At 44.7% G+C, this 16,345-nt stretch overlaps 2 protein-coding genes across 6 annotated transcripts in view; both read left to right on the plus strand.

The window, feature by feature from the left end:
- The window catches only part of srrm3 (serine/arginine repetitive matrix 3), a 79,303-nt gene extending 75,744 nt beyond the window's left edge, over positions 1-3,559 (plus strand). For 3 of the 5 annotated variants that reach the window (XM_023833121.2, XM_023833122.2, XM_072713769.1), the window contains 2 exons: positions 140-274; positions 1,462-3,559. In XM_023833121.2, coding sequence (XP_023688889.1) covers positions 140-274; positions 1,462-1,633 — 307 coding nt within the window. In that variant the 3' untranslated portion in view covers positions 1,634-3,559. The remainder of the gene's footprint in view (positions 1-139; positions 275-1,461) is intronic. The other 2 variants (XM_023833124.2, XM_023833125.2) reach the window with 2 other exon arrangements.
- Positions 3,560-5,487: 1,928 nt separating this feature from the next.
- hspb1 (heat shock protein, alpha-crystallin-related, 1) lies at positions 5,488-8,818 on the plus strand. Its single transcript, XM_023832929.2, has 3 exons — positions 5,488-5,966; positions 6,943-7,006; positions 7,774-8,818. The coding sequence occupies exons 1-3, from the start codon at positions 5,591-5,593 to the stop codon at positions 7,937-7,939; spliced, it is 606 nt and encodes a 201-aa protein (XP_023688697.1). The 5' UTR covers positions 5,488-5,590; the 3' UTR covers positions 7,940-8,818.
- The last annotated feature ends 7,527 nt before the right edge of the window (positions 8,819-16,345 follow it).

Consider the following 16,345-nt stretch of genomic DNA (forward strand, 5'->3'; position numbering starts at 1 on the left):
CATTAATTGTAATTGATTGGAGGCTTGTTGTGGGTCTCCACACTCTTCACAGTCTTGACAGTTTCCATGGTGCCCAGGTGAGCAGAGGGTCTTGTCTTATATTTCTACATATGACAGTCTTTCCCAATCCTGTATTAAGGTTCCCTGAGGACCACAGACAGAGGAGTGCTGCCGGGCTGCCAGGCAAGGTTACCGTGGTAACAGTTGTCGTGCAGCAGTTCTCTCCTCCTGATGCTGCAATGCCGGACGGCTATTTGCAGACTGCATCTCCTGAGTACTCCAGCTACCTCTTACATGTTTACTCTGTTGTCTCGAAATTACTGGTTCCAAATTCATGACTCCGGTAGACCCACTGTGCAGAACTCCACTAATGCTGCATAAGGTGCTGATTTTGACGTATCCGCTGTCAAGCCACGTTTTTTCTTGTGCCTGTAGGAGGCAGTATTTTTCAGTGTTTAACATATGCAAACCAATTGGCAAGCCCCGAGAACACCTGATTTAGATTAATGTCAGATTAATGTCAGATTTAGTCTTTTGATGCATCTTGTAACACTGTGGGACTGAATGCCCCTTCCAGGGGTGCACAGTTTAGTGAAATGCGTTCTTACTCATGGGAGTTATACTTACACAAAAATGTTCTGAGGGCAGGACGAAAAATGATTGGTTCAGAGAAATAACCAATCAGATTGTAGAGGAGGTGGGTCCGAGCAACTTGAGTGGGTGGGATCAACAAATCAATAGCCGCTTGGACCTACTTCCTCTACAATTTTGACTGGTTATTTCTCTGAACCAATCATTTTTTGTTCTCTCCACAGAACATTTTTGTGTAAGTAATACTCCCACGAGCTGCATTCATCCTGAGAGCAGGCCCGCATGGGTCCTAACATAAAGTCTTATTTCATTCTTCACGAAAAGGCCCAAATTGCTTCTCTGAGGAGGCAGCAGGCGCCACATGCGGGGCATGAGAGCCATCGCGGCGTCCTGACAGCGCTTATGTCAACTTCCAACTGGTGTCTTTCACACTAACTTGGGGACTTTCTTTGGGTGGCTTCTGGTCTCTGTCCACGTTCTCTGCTAACAAGTGCACACTCACCAGCTGCCGGCCGGGGCTCCTTCCTGGCCAGTGCTCGGGGGGCCAGCTTCAGTATAATCCGCTTCATCTGCAGAGTGGGTGTGAACCAACAGTACTAACCTCCCCCCCCCCTTTGCAGCAAGTGTCCTAACTTCACAGCAGCCACTAATCAGAGCACCTTCGAACCTGCAACTCAAGTCCCTTGCTTTGATGATCTCGGGGTCTCCTACATCGGAAGGGTCCTTTTCAGAACTGGATCTAGACTAGAATGTGCCCGCTTGCCCCCGAAGCAGGAAACGGCCATATGGGGTCATCAAAGCAGTGGGAGCAGACCGTGCATCACCTGTGAGGGCGGGGCATTGATTCCATCTTGGTCTCCCCACCCGCAGCGCCCGGAAGCGTCCGATCCCATACTACAGGCCCAGCCCGTCGTCCTCCAGCTACCCGAGCAGCGCATCCGCCTCCAGTCGCAGCTACAGGGTCTACAGCAGCTACAGCCGGAGCAGGAGTCGCAGCCACAGCTACTACAGCAGGAGCAGCTCGGAGAGTGCCGGGTTCTGATTGGGCCGTGACACTCTAGCCACCCTCTGGGCCGGTCCAGCTGCAGCGTCTCGGGGCTCGGCCACACGTGCTCCCCACTCCCGCCTTACAATGCGCAACCCCCTCGTCCCAAAATCCACATCCTTGGAGCATAGTCCAGCTTTGTAGTTCACCACCAATATTTTTAGAGACCGTATGAGTGATCGGATTAACATATGGGGAGAAAATGCATCTAGACATTAATACTGAATCACCCGGAGTCAGTGTGCTGATTTCAGCACTTGATCATATATTTTTTGCGATCTGCTGTCTGCGGTTCAGCAGGTCACTGAGATAGTCAGCGAGATCCATGGCTTAATCTTTGTGCTTTTATGTATTTCCTTTTTCAAAAGGCCCTGTAATCTGGTTGGGACAGTTCAAGAAACAGATGAAACTCAAGGCTCACAGTGGGAATCGTAGCTCCCCCGTTCGGTGGCGCCTGAAGCTGTTACACAGCGCTGCCAGTGACCGGCCCCCTCAGTGAGCGCAGACGTCGCACGATGCGTCGGGGCCTTTCGCCGCAGGTCCTTTTTGGTGGTAAAGCCGTGATCAAAAGCTAGAGGTTCTAGGGAAAACAACAACAAATACGCAAGCAGTATGAACAAGTCATGCAACAGACCAGACTTGGAGATGAAGTTCAAAAAGTGCAGCACTTTCACCCAGAATGCTTCCAAAATTGCAAAAATTACCAAAAAAAAATAAAAAAAAGGATTACAACATGATTATGGAAACTTCCATGTCGCATCACTGAAAAGGATGAAAAAGCTGCAAACAAAAACGCTGACCATTCCACCATCTTTGTTTTTTATTGTTTGTTTCTTTTTGATGATTCAGAAACAAGAACATGAACGAGATGGAGGCATTTGCCGCATCGGCCGATTGCATTTTATACAATATGCCATGTAGAGCAAGGCGCGGCACCTCCTGGCATCTGAACGCTTTGCGCTGGCTGTAAACTATGCACTGTACATACCATGTTATTTACCATGTTATTTACTGTGTTATTTCGGGTTTTCCTTTGAGTCTGTGGATCTCGAGCATGCAGCAGAACTCTCCCCAACCTGTTCCAGAGGGATGCCCTCTCTCAGCTCTCTAACAGATTTTTTTTTCTTTTTTGAGGTCATGTGTAAAACCACTTTCATCCTGAAATCCAGTGTTGTTCTGTCCAGATCATCATCTGTCAAAGTGTCTGCGACCAGAGCGGCCCAAAGACACCAAAGCAGGATGAAGTATGTTTTGTATCCGCGTCGACATGGATTGTAATCATGTGTTTATTTGTTAATTTATTTATTTATATTTATTAAGGTATTTATTAATTTATTCAATAATTAAATTAAATGTTTGTCTGTCAGATAATCAGTCTTTATCCATTCACCTGGAGGGTTTGTAAAAGAACTTTAAATGTTTTTAAATGTTTTCTGCCGCAAACTACAGTTTTGTAATGATAAGGAAGAGAGATTAAGGAAGAAAAGAAAAACGGATTTTAATAGGTTGACAGTTTACTTGAAACGTTTCCGGTCGTTTTCCAGCTTTGGCAGCATAACAAAGGCGGCCGGATTCATACCCGCGCTTCGCCGTCTGTCCGCGCGCGCCCGCGGTTCTTAGGTGTCCCTTTTTTGTACAGAAACCAAACGCGCTTGTACAGGCGAAACCTTTTTGTTTTATTTCTGGGAACTGTTGCTTTTCTAATTTATTTTAACGCTGGTGGTGCAATCAGGGAACCTGCAGTCTTCCTAATTATTTATCGGTCTCCTTCGCCCCGTGAGTGTTACATTTGAAACGTAACTCGAGTTCTACGAATAACAGATGTTGAGTAATATATTATAACAGCTTTCACCTTTGGATTGTATAAAGTCGGTAGTTGTTGTGCGCTAGTTATCATGCAGAACAATAAAGTATATACGCTAATGGAGCCTGACGTGTTTATTTTAACAGTACTGTTGTCTGGCAGCGAGGCTTAATTCACGCCACTGTAATGCAAATAAAGCTGCACCAATTGGAGAATTACCAGCAATTCACAAATGGATGAACACCTTCGCTGTTTCATATGGCTGAACCGATCTAACAAGAAATATAATTACCTTGTGGTCATGTTACGAATGTTAAAGGGAACCGAAATGAAAAGCATGAACAGCACAAAGCATCAGTGATATATTATTTAAATTAAATAGGTATTAAAAAACAGCAAGCTATATTGTCGGACCGTAAACAAACAGAGCAATATAATATGAATAAAGTAGGAAGTACAAAATAGCTGGCGACAGATGGCGCTAACGTGCATCCTGATGGTAGAATGTTCTGGTAACATCGCTGCTCTGAGCTTTGAGGTGTCATACTTTTCTTGGCTTCATGTGAAAATCATTATCATACACTGAGTGGAAATGGGTGGGTATATTGATCTAATGTTAAAAATATGAGGCTGACTCAAATTAATTCCAACAATAGTTTGATTAAAAACTAAACCCTGAAGCTTTAAAAAAAAAAATCACAAAGATACTATACAACCATTGTAACTAAGTGTGTTTTTGGTGTGATTTTATAGTTCCCATCAGACAATGACAGTTTATTTAGTTACATTATACAGTATCAGAATACCTTCATTAATTTCACTTTACTATTAGCTAATATTAATGTAACGTATAGTGATTATTTCAGTAAATAACAGATGTTTAATGATGTCTGGTCATCTTATGTGCCAGAACAATTCCTTTTACCAAGGCAAAAAGAGTACATCAACTGAAAACAATATTTAATAATGGACTGATTCAGTAATGGGATAATTCATAGAGCAACACCATGCCAAAAAAAACATATTGCCCCATGGTGACTTTTGACTGATGGCTAAGTGCTGCGACTGGATTAGCAAGCACATGCTAAGAGATTCACATCACTGCTGTTAAATGGGGCCTGCAAATGAACACAGTGAAAGCTGTGTAATGTCTGCTCTCTGACACCTTTTTTTGAGTCAAGCAGAAGACAATTCTAATGGAGGGAAAAAAATTGGACACTAATACTGCCCCAGTCCCTAAACCATGCAGCATGTGACTCAGTGGGCAGAGTCTCTGTTCCTGCGATCAGAAGGTTACCAGTTCAAGCCCTGCTCTGGTATGTCTGTGGGCCCTTGAGCAAGGCCCTTAACCCCCAGTTCCCTGGGTGCTGCAACAGGTGGCTGCTCTTCACGGACAGCTTACTCTACAAAGAGCAAGTCGGAGGAGGTGTAAAGAGATTTTCTCCTTGGGGGGGTCAATAAAGTATCAATTATTAAATTGAACAATAATACTGGCCTGATCCCTAAACCAAATTGTATGGTAATATTGACTTGGATCCCTAAACCACACTCCTCAAGGAAGCTGCCCCAGTCCCTTAACCAAACCGATAGAAGCCATGCCTGTTTTACAGCTGGTTTCAGTTTTTTCTGAATTCAAAGAATTCAATTTCTAAATTGAGCGTGAATGAGAAGTTGTACCTGAAGCTAAAATCCCAAAAACTTCTGCTTGCTTATTGTGTGCTAGTCACACAATGGCAATAATCATCAGGGCTGAGGATTTCCAGAATGGTGAAGATGTACGATATGTAATAGTAGTTAATATGTGAGAAATTTAACGATTTAATGCTTATCATTTAAAAAGACTCCCCAACCCTTAAAAAGTCTGAAACATATTTATGCAGTGATGTCTTCCCCAAGGCACTCACTACTCCCTTTCTCTGAGGATTATGGCACGTAAGAGTCCTTCAGGGGGTTGGGCCAGTGTGAAGTCACTGGGCTTGTCCTTTGGCTTGAATTCCATTCCAGTGGAATACCGCCCACAAATAGACCTTCTCGATCATTCTATATATATCTAGCAGGGGGCTGGAGAGCTTTATAAGACTGGGAAAGCACAGCAGGGATAAGCTCTTTGCCGTTGACCAAGACTGCATCTGGAACCTTCTCCCTAGACTATGGCTGAGAGGAGAATACCTTTCACCTTCTCGCGCCTCCCCAGCTGGGACCCCTTCCGGGACTGGTACCAGGGGAGCCGTCTCTTTGACCAGTCCTTTGGTATGCCCATCTTCCCAGAGGAGTGGCAGCACTGGCCCAGCAGCTACTGGCCTGGCTACATCCGGGGCCCGTGCCCCACAGCCGAGGCCACGTCCCCAGCTCACTTCTCCCCATCACCGGCCCCCCTCTACACCCGTGCCTTGACACGGCAGCTCAGCAGCGGCATGTCGGAGATCAAGCAGACCCAGGACCAGTGGAAGGTCAGCCTGGATGTCAACCACTTTGCCCCCGAGGAGCTGGTGGTGAAGACCAAGGACAACGTCGTTGAGATTACCGGTACGGCCCCTCCCGAGTCCCGGAATGCTATTCCTTGCCATAGATACAGCTTAGAACGGTCTGCAGCAGAGTGTTTACATTTTAATACAGAATATATTTAAAAAAGTTGCTTTTTGGGGTTTAATGTTATGGAAAGTCATGAAAAGTCTTCTTGGTGATTTTGAGCGAGGTTTGACACCCTGGTGAATGGTCGCTGCCGAATCCTGCCCTCCCCCGATCGTGAGAGTGAGATCATGTATTGTGAGAAGTGCGATAAGCTGCTCAAACGTACTCTCCGGCACTTTAAGGGCAACGAGTAGATTTGGAATGCGGCTCTGCACCCAGGAGCCCCCACTGAGCCAGCCTCACACCCAGCAGTGTGCTCTTCTTCAGCCGCTCTTGGGGGGCAGCGGCGGCAGTGTTTACCTTGCATTTATATTGTGGCCAATGAGGCCCCCTGTTGGCCAGAAACAGTCACTACAGTAAATATTAAATAAATTATTTAGGAGATGATGAAGCAGGCTGTTCTGCTAACCAGGTAGATAGCGACAATCATCTCTACTATCTAGCTAATATTTACTTTCTGAAACATTTGGAGGGGTGGAGAGTGACATTTTGAGTGCCCCCCCAACCCTAACCCTAACCCTAACAACCCCCCCCCAAAAATAGAGACAACCTGGTTGTTTGCTACCAGTCAAACCATGTGTTTGCATGGGGTCTCTGTTGTTTGCCCCCCCCCCCCCCGACCACAAACAGTGACCACACATGGTGGGGTGCAGGGCTGCAAAACAAGAAAACTATTAACCAAATGATCAACTTTTAGTTTTTGGTCATCTGAGAGTTTTAATTGTATTGTTCCCTGTCGTATTCAGACCTAACATGTCTGTAAGATGAGAAATGCAATTTGGAACAGGTAAATTGTTTATAAGTACGCATCAGTGATAGATTTCAAAAGGCGCACATCTGTAAAAAGCTGAAATTACTCGTCTGTTCACAGGGAAACATGAGGAGAGGAGGGATGAGCATGGCTATGTGTCACGCTGTTTCACCAGGAAGTACACGTGAGTTACACACATGATGCACGGATGCGGGGGAATACAGAGCATGTTTGAAGTGGCAGTCGAGAGTCACCCTCAGTCATTAGGGGTAACTACAAAGCTCAGTGCTCTGTAAATGACACCATTATCATCTTCTCAGGGTGATTGTTGAATGATGGTGACAATCTTTATTAAAAGTCCAGAATGTTCTTCAGTGCTTGATATGTCACATGCCCAAGAGGTACATTTTAAAACCCCACACCTGCTTCAGCCACGTTTATTGTCCCTGATGATTGAAGCAGCCCAGGGGAGTTTTACTTACACAAAAATGTTCTGAGGGCAGAATGAAAAATGATAATGTCAGATTTAGTCTTTTAGTGCATCTTTTGCGGGACTGAATGCCCCTTCCAGGGGTGCACAGTTTAGTGAAATGCATTCTTACTCATGAGACTTATACTTACATAAAAATGTTCTGAGGGCAGAACACAAAGTCATTGGTTCAGAGAGATAACCAATCAGATTGTAGAGGAGGTGGGTCCAAATCACTAGAGGAGACAGGACCAGCCAATCAGATTTCTTGGCCTTGCCTCCTTGAATTTAATTGGTTATTTCCCACGAGCATTGGAGCAGCCACTTTTGAAGGGCTGGTCTTCACATAAATACGGGTATGAATCCCAGACACTCAAAATATCTGTTCGGTTTTATGATTATGAATCCATGAAAATCCATTGAAGGTGGGGGCGTGTGTCCCGACTCTGTCTCCCCCAAACTGAGCCCCCTGTGCCCCTTAGGCTCCCACCGGGTGCAGACGTAGAGAAGGTGACGTCCTTCCTGTCCCCGGAGGGCGTGCTCACAGTAGAGGCTTCCCTACCCAAGCCGGCCATCCAGGCAACTGAGATCAACATCCCGGTGAATCTGGAAAGCCAGACCAAGCCTGCGGTGGAGACCAAGAAATAAGCCCCCCCCCCCCACATATCCTGGGTCCCCATCTGCCTCCCATAATTAAGTGGCCTGCTTTGTCTTGGAGTGCCAGTAATTGTTGGGAGAGAGATGGCGCGTCGTCTCTTTAAATGAAGCTTCTCTCTGTGTGTGCTGTGTAAACACATCTGTGCTAGTACCATATGCTGTTTCTGTGGTAATTATGTTCTTCATTTAAATTAAGAGAACCGAACCCCACCCACCCCAGCTGCCAACCCCCCTGTAAGCTCCTATTACTTGCTTCACAAGCACTGAAAGCAATTACCTGCCCCTAGAGCCTGGCTGCCAGCGCCTCTCTCTGGCATAATCAGTAATGGCTGCAGTCGCTGCCTTGTGACTTCACAAAGGAGCGTTTCCACGGAAACCAGAGTATCACCAGAGTATCACCGGAAGCTGATACCTTCACAGGGTTCAGTAAATGGCATGGCCTTAGTGGTTAGAAAAAAATTTAGCTTCCAAGAATCTCTTTTTGTGTCTTGTTTTTGTTGTGTTCAAGAATTGTTTTTAAAGAGAACCTCATGCATTTCATAAGTGAGTTTTGTAGGTGTAGTGGATGCTTTGTTTTGGGCATATAAAACTGCTAAAAGCATTTACAAATAATTGTAAAACATCTGCATAATTGTAGAGGTAAGGTTTCACTTCAATTACTTGGACTGGACCTGTGCTTTATCATCTGTCTTTTTGGCTCAAAATGTGGTGTCCTTTTTCATTGTATGATAAAGGGTTCTCAGAGTTTTTACTTAAGAAAGGAAAATTGTATAAAAAAGAATTATTTTCCTGGGCCTTGGCATTAGTCAAAAATTTTAAACTACATTTTAAACTAAAAGTCAAGGAAAATAAAAAAAAACTATTCATCAATTTCTGGATCTTCATTATTTAACAACAAATATTACCATGTTCCTGAGATTAAATGTGTGTGAATTTCCTTTCATTCATAACCAAACAAAGAGAACTCCATGTTAAATGGTACTAAACTCATGATCTTCAACTTAACATCCACTGGACAGCAACCAAAGGAAATATGTTCACAGGTAACATTAACAAAGAGCTGGACCCTTGTTTCCCAAAGAAATTATAAAAAGTTGCTGAAGCCAGTGGATAATCAAATGTGTCTCCTGACAGTCATTAATCTTCTGATCTCACTTCATTTGCGAGCACAAATAATGTAATGTAGTTAATAATGTAGTAAATGTAGTAAATTAATGCTTGATACATTAATTAACCAGTAACTAAGCATTACTTATGTACTGATCCTATGTTTGTTCATCATGAATTATGATGCTTAATGTGTTTCATGCAGGAACTAAGTTCATGATTTGCTCTTGAGTAGTGAGTAAAGTGCTACCTCTCAGCACATGCTTAATTTTCTGTGCTTAAAATGTATGAAATGTCACCTGCAAAGAGGCTCATGTCAGGCAACAATACAGAGATCATTATGTTTCTTATGAGACCCAAATTGTCCGTTGGACTTAGCATAAACAACTAGAGAATGAAGTATTAAACTTCAGTGAAATTCTTCTGGAAGACCTGCCCAGGTGCTTTCCCATCTAGAAGGACCGTGTATCATACCACCCCCCCCCCCCCACACACACACACCTCACCAGAGCTGGCGGAGGACCATTCTGGCTCCAGCTGAATAAACAGTTATGGGAATAAGACGGATTCATGAAAGGAGATCTCTGTGATATAAAATCCCCTGCCTGCTGCCTGAATGATGTTCTCAAAATAATCTGTCACATGGAACCTAATCTGTCTTCTGTGCAAATGTCCAAATTGCCATCAGATGACCATGATCTAGCTTCTTCGTGCAAATCAGAGAAGCAAGCACAGATCCTGCAGAATGTCCCCCAGCAAAGCGCAGCCGTACACACTTAAGTCTTGCTTGTTTCCATGGCTACAGGTAGAGATGTGTCACTCCATGCTGCTGTCAGACCAGTCTTTCAATGAAGAACAGCATCACGAGAGGGAATGAGGGACCACATCTTGCCTGTGAAACCTCTCTGTGTGACACTTTGGTCAAAGTATTTACCTACTGTTGGCCATCCAGTCAGAGGTTCATTAAGCCTTGATATTTTTGCAGCGCTCATACGACGGCATCCACATGTATCTGTTTGAAACTAATCAACATTTACAAAGCCAGTATGTGATTGGTGTTAACAGACAAAGCAGCTCAACACCAGGTATCACTGGCTGCCACAGGGGGCAGTGTGTGGCTCAGTAGGTTAGGCCTCTGTGCCTGTGATCAGAAGGTTGCTGGTTTAAATCCCATGCTCAGCAGAATAGCAATATTACCGCTGAGCCCTTGAACAAGATGATATATGCTAAACAATGCATTCTAATGTAACTGTTCTTGCACATGTGGCCAATAAAGCCTCCATTTCATCTCACGTGTTGTATACAGACATGGTGTCAGAAGAGGGGGAGACCCCATCCTTCTAAGGCAGGCTGTCTGTGGGTCCCCGAGGAAAGGATTGGGGAACACTATTCTAAGAGCCTCTGTCACACCAGGGCGTCTCTGCTCTCCAGCTGCATTAAGTGCACTCGTGTACAAAGCCGACCCTGTGCATAGTGAGCCACCACGGGGGGGGGGGGGGCTTCTATTTATAAACGCATTGCTATACTGCCGTATTCTGGAATGTTCTATGGCTGCTCTGCCGACCCCAGTGCTGCTCATCCCGCAGAAATGACACACCGCGTCTTCACAAAGTTCGAGAAGCAGCCACTACCTAAATTTCCTTCACGAATGGACAGACTGCTCATAATACAGACACAGTGACACGTAATCTGCACTTATAAAAACGGAAGCTAACTGTAGTGGTTCAGATCTGGGACAAATTCTGATGTCAGCCCTTGTGGAATTGTCAGTCATGACTAAGCTTCATGAGAATATGATGGTTTGCTCTGTGGAATTAACTTTATTGTATGTTGTTAAAGATTACAGCTTGCAAAAACTACAGTGTATATCTGGGTACTATAAACTGCATGTAAGTAGTGTCCTTCACAGTCACGCAGAAGCATTTACAGACTAATACTGTGGCCAGCATATAGGAATATAGCATGTCATGTGACTACACTGTATGACCTTGTAATCGGTGATTATTGATCTCTGACGCGTTATGTTTGTGGTGGTGTAGTGGCTACGCACCGCTAGGGTTGCAGGTTCAGATCCCATGATTAGGTAAATCAGAGGTTAGGTAAATGATTGTGCTTGTTCTGAAATATTGCTAACGATTTATTTAGGACCATTTCTGTGCACCGGTTTTGCTGAGACGTTCATAAACAGTTCTTAGTGGTAAAAAACCTTCCTCCTGCCGTTCCCTCAAAGGGTATCGACCTAGCATCAGCAGCAGCTGTCTATGCCCTGCAGAGATATAGCACTGGCTACGCTAATGTCCTGCTGAGAAGTTCAGGAAAGACCTGGCCAAGCCTAGTTCAGCAGAATGGGCAGATGCAGCAGACCAGCATGCAGAATCGGGGGAGACGGGGAGCGTTTTCGTAAGCCGTGCTGATTTTTTTTTTGTCTCGTGAACATTTGTATGGCAAAAATCTGCTCATTCACCACTGAACATCATTTACATCTAACCACCATACCCGACTTCAGTATGTATCTATGTATAAGCCATGTTTCTCTCTATCTTATCGCATCTGTCAATAGAGACTATGTTAAATATCCTTCAAAATGTCCAGAAAAAAAGCTTTTTCTTGCAACTGTTTCTTTCAATGTTATAGCCATAATTGTAAATAAGTGACATATTAATGATATTTATAATATTATCGCAATTCTATAAAAACAAAGTCAGTGTATTAAATTGCTATACATCTAGCTCATCAGTTTCATCCTAATTGGTCTGTAACAAATCAGTCTGGTAGATACATTTTCATAAATGATCTCGAACCTGTTGGCATTAAGATCATAGGAGCTTCCAGAACAATCTACATAGTCCGTCCGCTCAGGAGAGTGCAGACGGATGTCAGTGAGGATGGCATGAGTTATTCCTGATGCACACAGGGTGAGGAAGCATGACAACTCCAAGGCAGGCAGGTGGTGGAGAATCTGTCTCCAAAAGCAGAATTATTTCACTTCATCAGGCCGTCTGAACTTTGCACAACTTTTGAAATTGTAATGGATAGAGACGCAGGTAAGGCGGTGTGGAAATCGTGGTGGCTTCACAGCTCCAAGTTCTCCCCATGTTCAGACATGGTTCCTCCAAAAATCATGCTTTCATTAGTCATGCTGCTTTTAACATGTTTAATTTCTACGTTCTTGTAGAGATTTGGGGGGAAGGGGGTTGCATCGTCAAAAGCACAGCAGTACACTTTATGGTTTATTGACTGGTTAAAGGCACTTGATGGTCTTCAGTCGGACAAGATTGCAAACCCGTGACTCACCATTCATTTGTTTACTCAAACTAAATAATTCATCTTGGTTCTATTGATCCGGCAGCACACCAACCCAAAGTATGCAGACGCCACAGATCCCGTCCAGCACGGTGATCAGTGAGCGCTCTGATTGGCCGGCATGCCCGTTCTGCCAGAATGCACCCGTCAGTAAGTAGGGCAGCTCTCCAAAGGCATCCTTAATGTGATCTGGATAGGCTTGTGCTGGGTGCAAACAAGAAACAGCCGACAGTCGCGTCCATCCTGAAGCGTGTTCCTGGGGAATTCAAACCCTTCCCTGTTTCGTCCAAAACTAACAAACACCATGACGTGTTAAATGACGGTGAAACGGTACTAACATTTGGACGTCGCTTAAGTGATCGGGAATACAGGTGGCCAACAGGCACATAAGAAACACAGCACATTGCCAAATGTACATATCTGACATATAAATGATGAATTTCTGAAATGCGGATGCAGTTCGTTAGTGGGTGTATGCTGGAATGCTGGAAGGGAGCGCAGGTGTCGACTTCCATGTGATGTGAAAATACCTGTGTCATACCAGACCAGAAAACAAACTCCTCATATCAAGGCAGTCGATCTATTTACTTCCCTCAAACTCACAGTTCCCTGTGCTGCCATCAGGCAGCTACAATGTGTCACCCCCACCCCAGCCATAACACGTCCGCTGCCCATCTCAGTTCATCTATTCGCTTGGTGCCTCATTTCATTGCTCTTATGTTGCACTTCTGGTCCTTCTATAGTCTTATTAGGTTCTTGCTTTGTTAGTTATTCTGTAGTTCCTGCTCTATTACTGCTAGCTACACTGTATGCCTGAATTGTGCTTCTTGCCTCACTTTTATTTCACTCTGGACAAAAGTGACTACTTAATGTGTGAAAGGTAAATGTAAATCTTTGGTACAGTAAGAGTCTAGCGCTATTTCTTTTGCACATATAATTGCACATATTCTTTCAGTTATTCTTTACATTTATGTCCTTACCCTTAAACTTAATCTCCTTATCTCATCTCATCTTGTGTTATTACATCTTATTGCGTTTTATTCCATCTTATATCGTGTTGTCCAGCAGTAAGAGGTACACTAACAGCTCTTCCGTGAGTATGTGAAATTTCCTCATGCACTTTAGCCATTTAGTGCGTCCCATTAAGAGCCATAGTTGCCCAAATGCATTATGGGAGCGTCCTGAGTGACCTGCTTGGTTTCATCCGCCCATAGAGCTTTTCTCCCCAGGGAATCATGTCTTCCCAGAATACAGCTCTCCATTCCACAGGCTATTTCGTGTTATAAACCATTGATTTGCCAAGCTTAAGGATGTGGCCTACCTTCCAAACAAAACCCTTTGTGGCAGTGAGTCTCAGCCCCGTGGTTCTTTGGGGCCCTAGCATATCGAATGTTCAGTCTCCCTGAGTGCCTGAGCACCAAATCGCTGTACTCATACTGTACAGTCAGTTGAAGCTTTTCTCTCAGCAATGGGAAACCTTATCTCCTGAGGACTTGGTGTGAAGGCACTGACAGTGATTGTCTCAGAGGAACTCCAGTTGGAAACACGCCACCAGCCAGGCTGTGAATCTGTCTCGCAAAACCTTTTTAAAAATCAGCAGAACATTAGTAAGATGTTACAGAACCTTAATGTCTAATCTGTACTGGTTTACCTGGAGGCTGGAAGCTATCAGAACTGGAATGATTCATGGACTGAATGCACCCTGATTGCTTGACGTCATAGTGAGGCAGAGAGAACGGAGAAGCCGCTGCTGCTGATGATGACCTCCAGCCTGTATCTCACCATCTTTAAGCCGTTTGGCTGGATTCAACTGAAGAACGCTCCGGCCCCCATCGCTCCTGGCAAAGCCATGCCGTTGGTAGGAGATCTTGACCCTGGAGGTGGCCCAGGTTGAGTCACCTCCCTCCAGCTGTGGGTGAAGCACCTTCTGTTCCTGCTGTTACACCTCCCCGTTCACCCACGGCTTTGATCAGCAGAGATGAGATGAGTAAGCTGCCCCCCCACCCGCACAACCTACATGAGAGTGTAGTCTGGCTGATGAGGAATATTCCGGAAGTCGGCTGTACGGGTGAGCCCACCGTGACTGTGCATCATTGCACAGCCAAGCTTGGGCGCACTGCCTCTGCCCATTTTCACTGCAGACCAAGAGTCTGGGCATTGTTATATAACCCGGCGCATTGGGATATAGGCCATGTGGCTGTGCAGGAACAATGATTACCAATGTTTATGGTTTAATGTTTGATGTTTTGGTCTCTCTATACCTATGTCTTGGAGCGATTCAACCAAGAATTACAACTGTGTACGTGACAAATAAAACTGTGACCGATCGATTGATTGCACAAACCTAGACAGACCAAGCGATGGTGAAAGTGCTATTTATCTGTCTGAATCAATGCGTTTCTCCTCATGAGGTAAGAGAGGAAATCGTTGCCTGAAGGCTGTCAGTGTGCTGCAGCAATGACTCCAGATGAAGTCTGGATAATGCAGGTCGGGTCCGTGCCACTGCCCGCCGCAACCGAAGCTCTTCCTCATTGAACGTGGTGCAGAAATGTGCTGTGATGCAGAAATGCGCTGTGCTGCAGCAGGCAGGGCAACATCCTCTAGAATTTTAATGCGCTCTGCCGCTGGAGCTTTTCATCTTCTTGCAGGATGTGATAGGTGCTCCGGCAGTGCAGTGGGGAGCACTGCTAGTAATGGGATGCTTATTATAGCCCTAGCAACAGGGATCTGATTGGAAGCTGGCTATGCTGGGCCTCAGCTGCTATTGGTTGACGCTGGCAGTGGAGACAGATCAGGTAGTGTAGAAATTGATTTGGTGTTAGAACGACTCTGGGGGGAGAGGTGCCTACCGGACATGGATGGCCTATGGATGGCCCTGCCCACCTGTGCAACAAATGCGAGTCCACAATTACCGGGGCCAGTCTGTCACCAAAATGCAGAGGACACCCTGTCTGTGACAGGCACACCAAGGGATAACAACACAGCAGATGATCTGACAGCGAGTCAGAAGAACATCAAACGGGTTTGGAGGATAGCGAGTACCAGGCAGGAAACTGAGGAATTACGGAGGATTATCCCGGTGCCCAGAAATCGAATTAGCACTTGTCTTGCATGCTATACGCAGCTCAGAGCGTAGCAGCTGGTCTTAAGGCGTATCACTGTAGGATGGGCCGTCGGATGTTTGGTAAACAGGTTTGCTGTGGCAGCGAAGGGTCTGTGCTCAGCAGGGAACTTCAGCAGACTTTATTGCAAGATGCTGTTTCCCAAATGGAGGAACTTTAACTGTCATACACAAGTTTCAAATGGCATGTACATGAATCTTTTGCTAAATTAAAATGAGTAGCAACTCAGAAGCTCAGACCATCTTTCAGGTCTGACCAACTCATACAATTTTCAGGTCCCCACAAAGATCTGTGAATGCAATCAAAAAAACTCATATTCTCATATTTAGTTTGGTCACCTATAGTTAGGGTTAGGGCTGGGTAGGGGTTAAGATCGTCATGTTGGGACTACAGTTTTCCCCATAGGAATGAATGAGGGTCCAAATTTTTGGACTTTCAAAAAGTCGGTGTGTGTGTGTGTGTGTGTGGATAATGTTTATACATTATTACAGTGTGGGGACCAACTAACATTTCATTTCTAATAATGCTTCTAAATTTATAATGTTTGGACTCATTCTTCACATGGGGAATGCAGCTGTAATGGGAATTAGCCTTCCTGTTTTTAATTGTTTATTTATTAGTACTGGGATTAAGTTATGTTGTGTAATTCATGCAAGACCCCTTAATATTTACTGGGCAATAAAAACTACTATATGACTCAAATCAGCTACACCTGCAGGCCAGTGTTTGACTGTGTGATTAGTGGTTGCACCTGCTTTAAATACTTAGTCCCCGTTTAAAAGAAAACATGCAAGAGAATGTTGGTACATGCTAGTGTTTCTGCTTGTAAAGGAGAGTTTTTAGTTAGAAATAATTTTATAGTTTA

Source organism: Paramormyrops kingsleyae, chromosome 6 (genome assembly GCF_048594095.1).
Source record: "Paramormyrops kingsleyae isolate MSU_618 chromosome 6, PKINGS_0.4, whole genome shotgun sequence".
NCBI classification, from domain to species: Eukaryota; Metazoa; Chordata; class Actinopteri; order Osteoglossiformes; family Mormyridae; genus Paramormyrops; species Paramormyrops kingsleyae.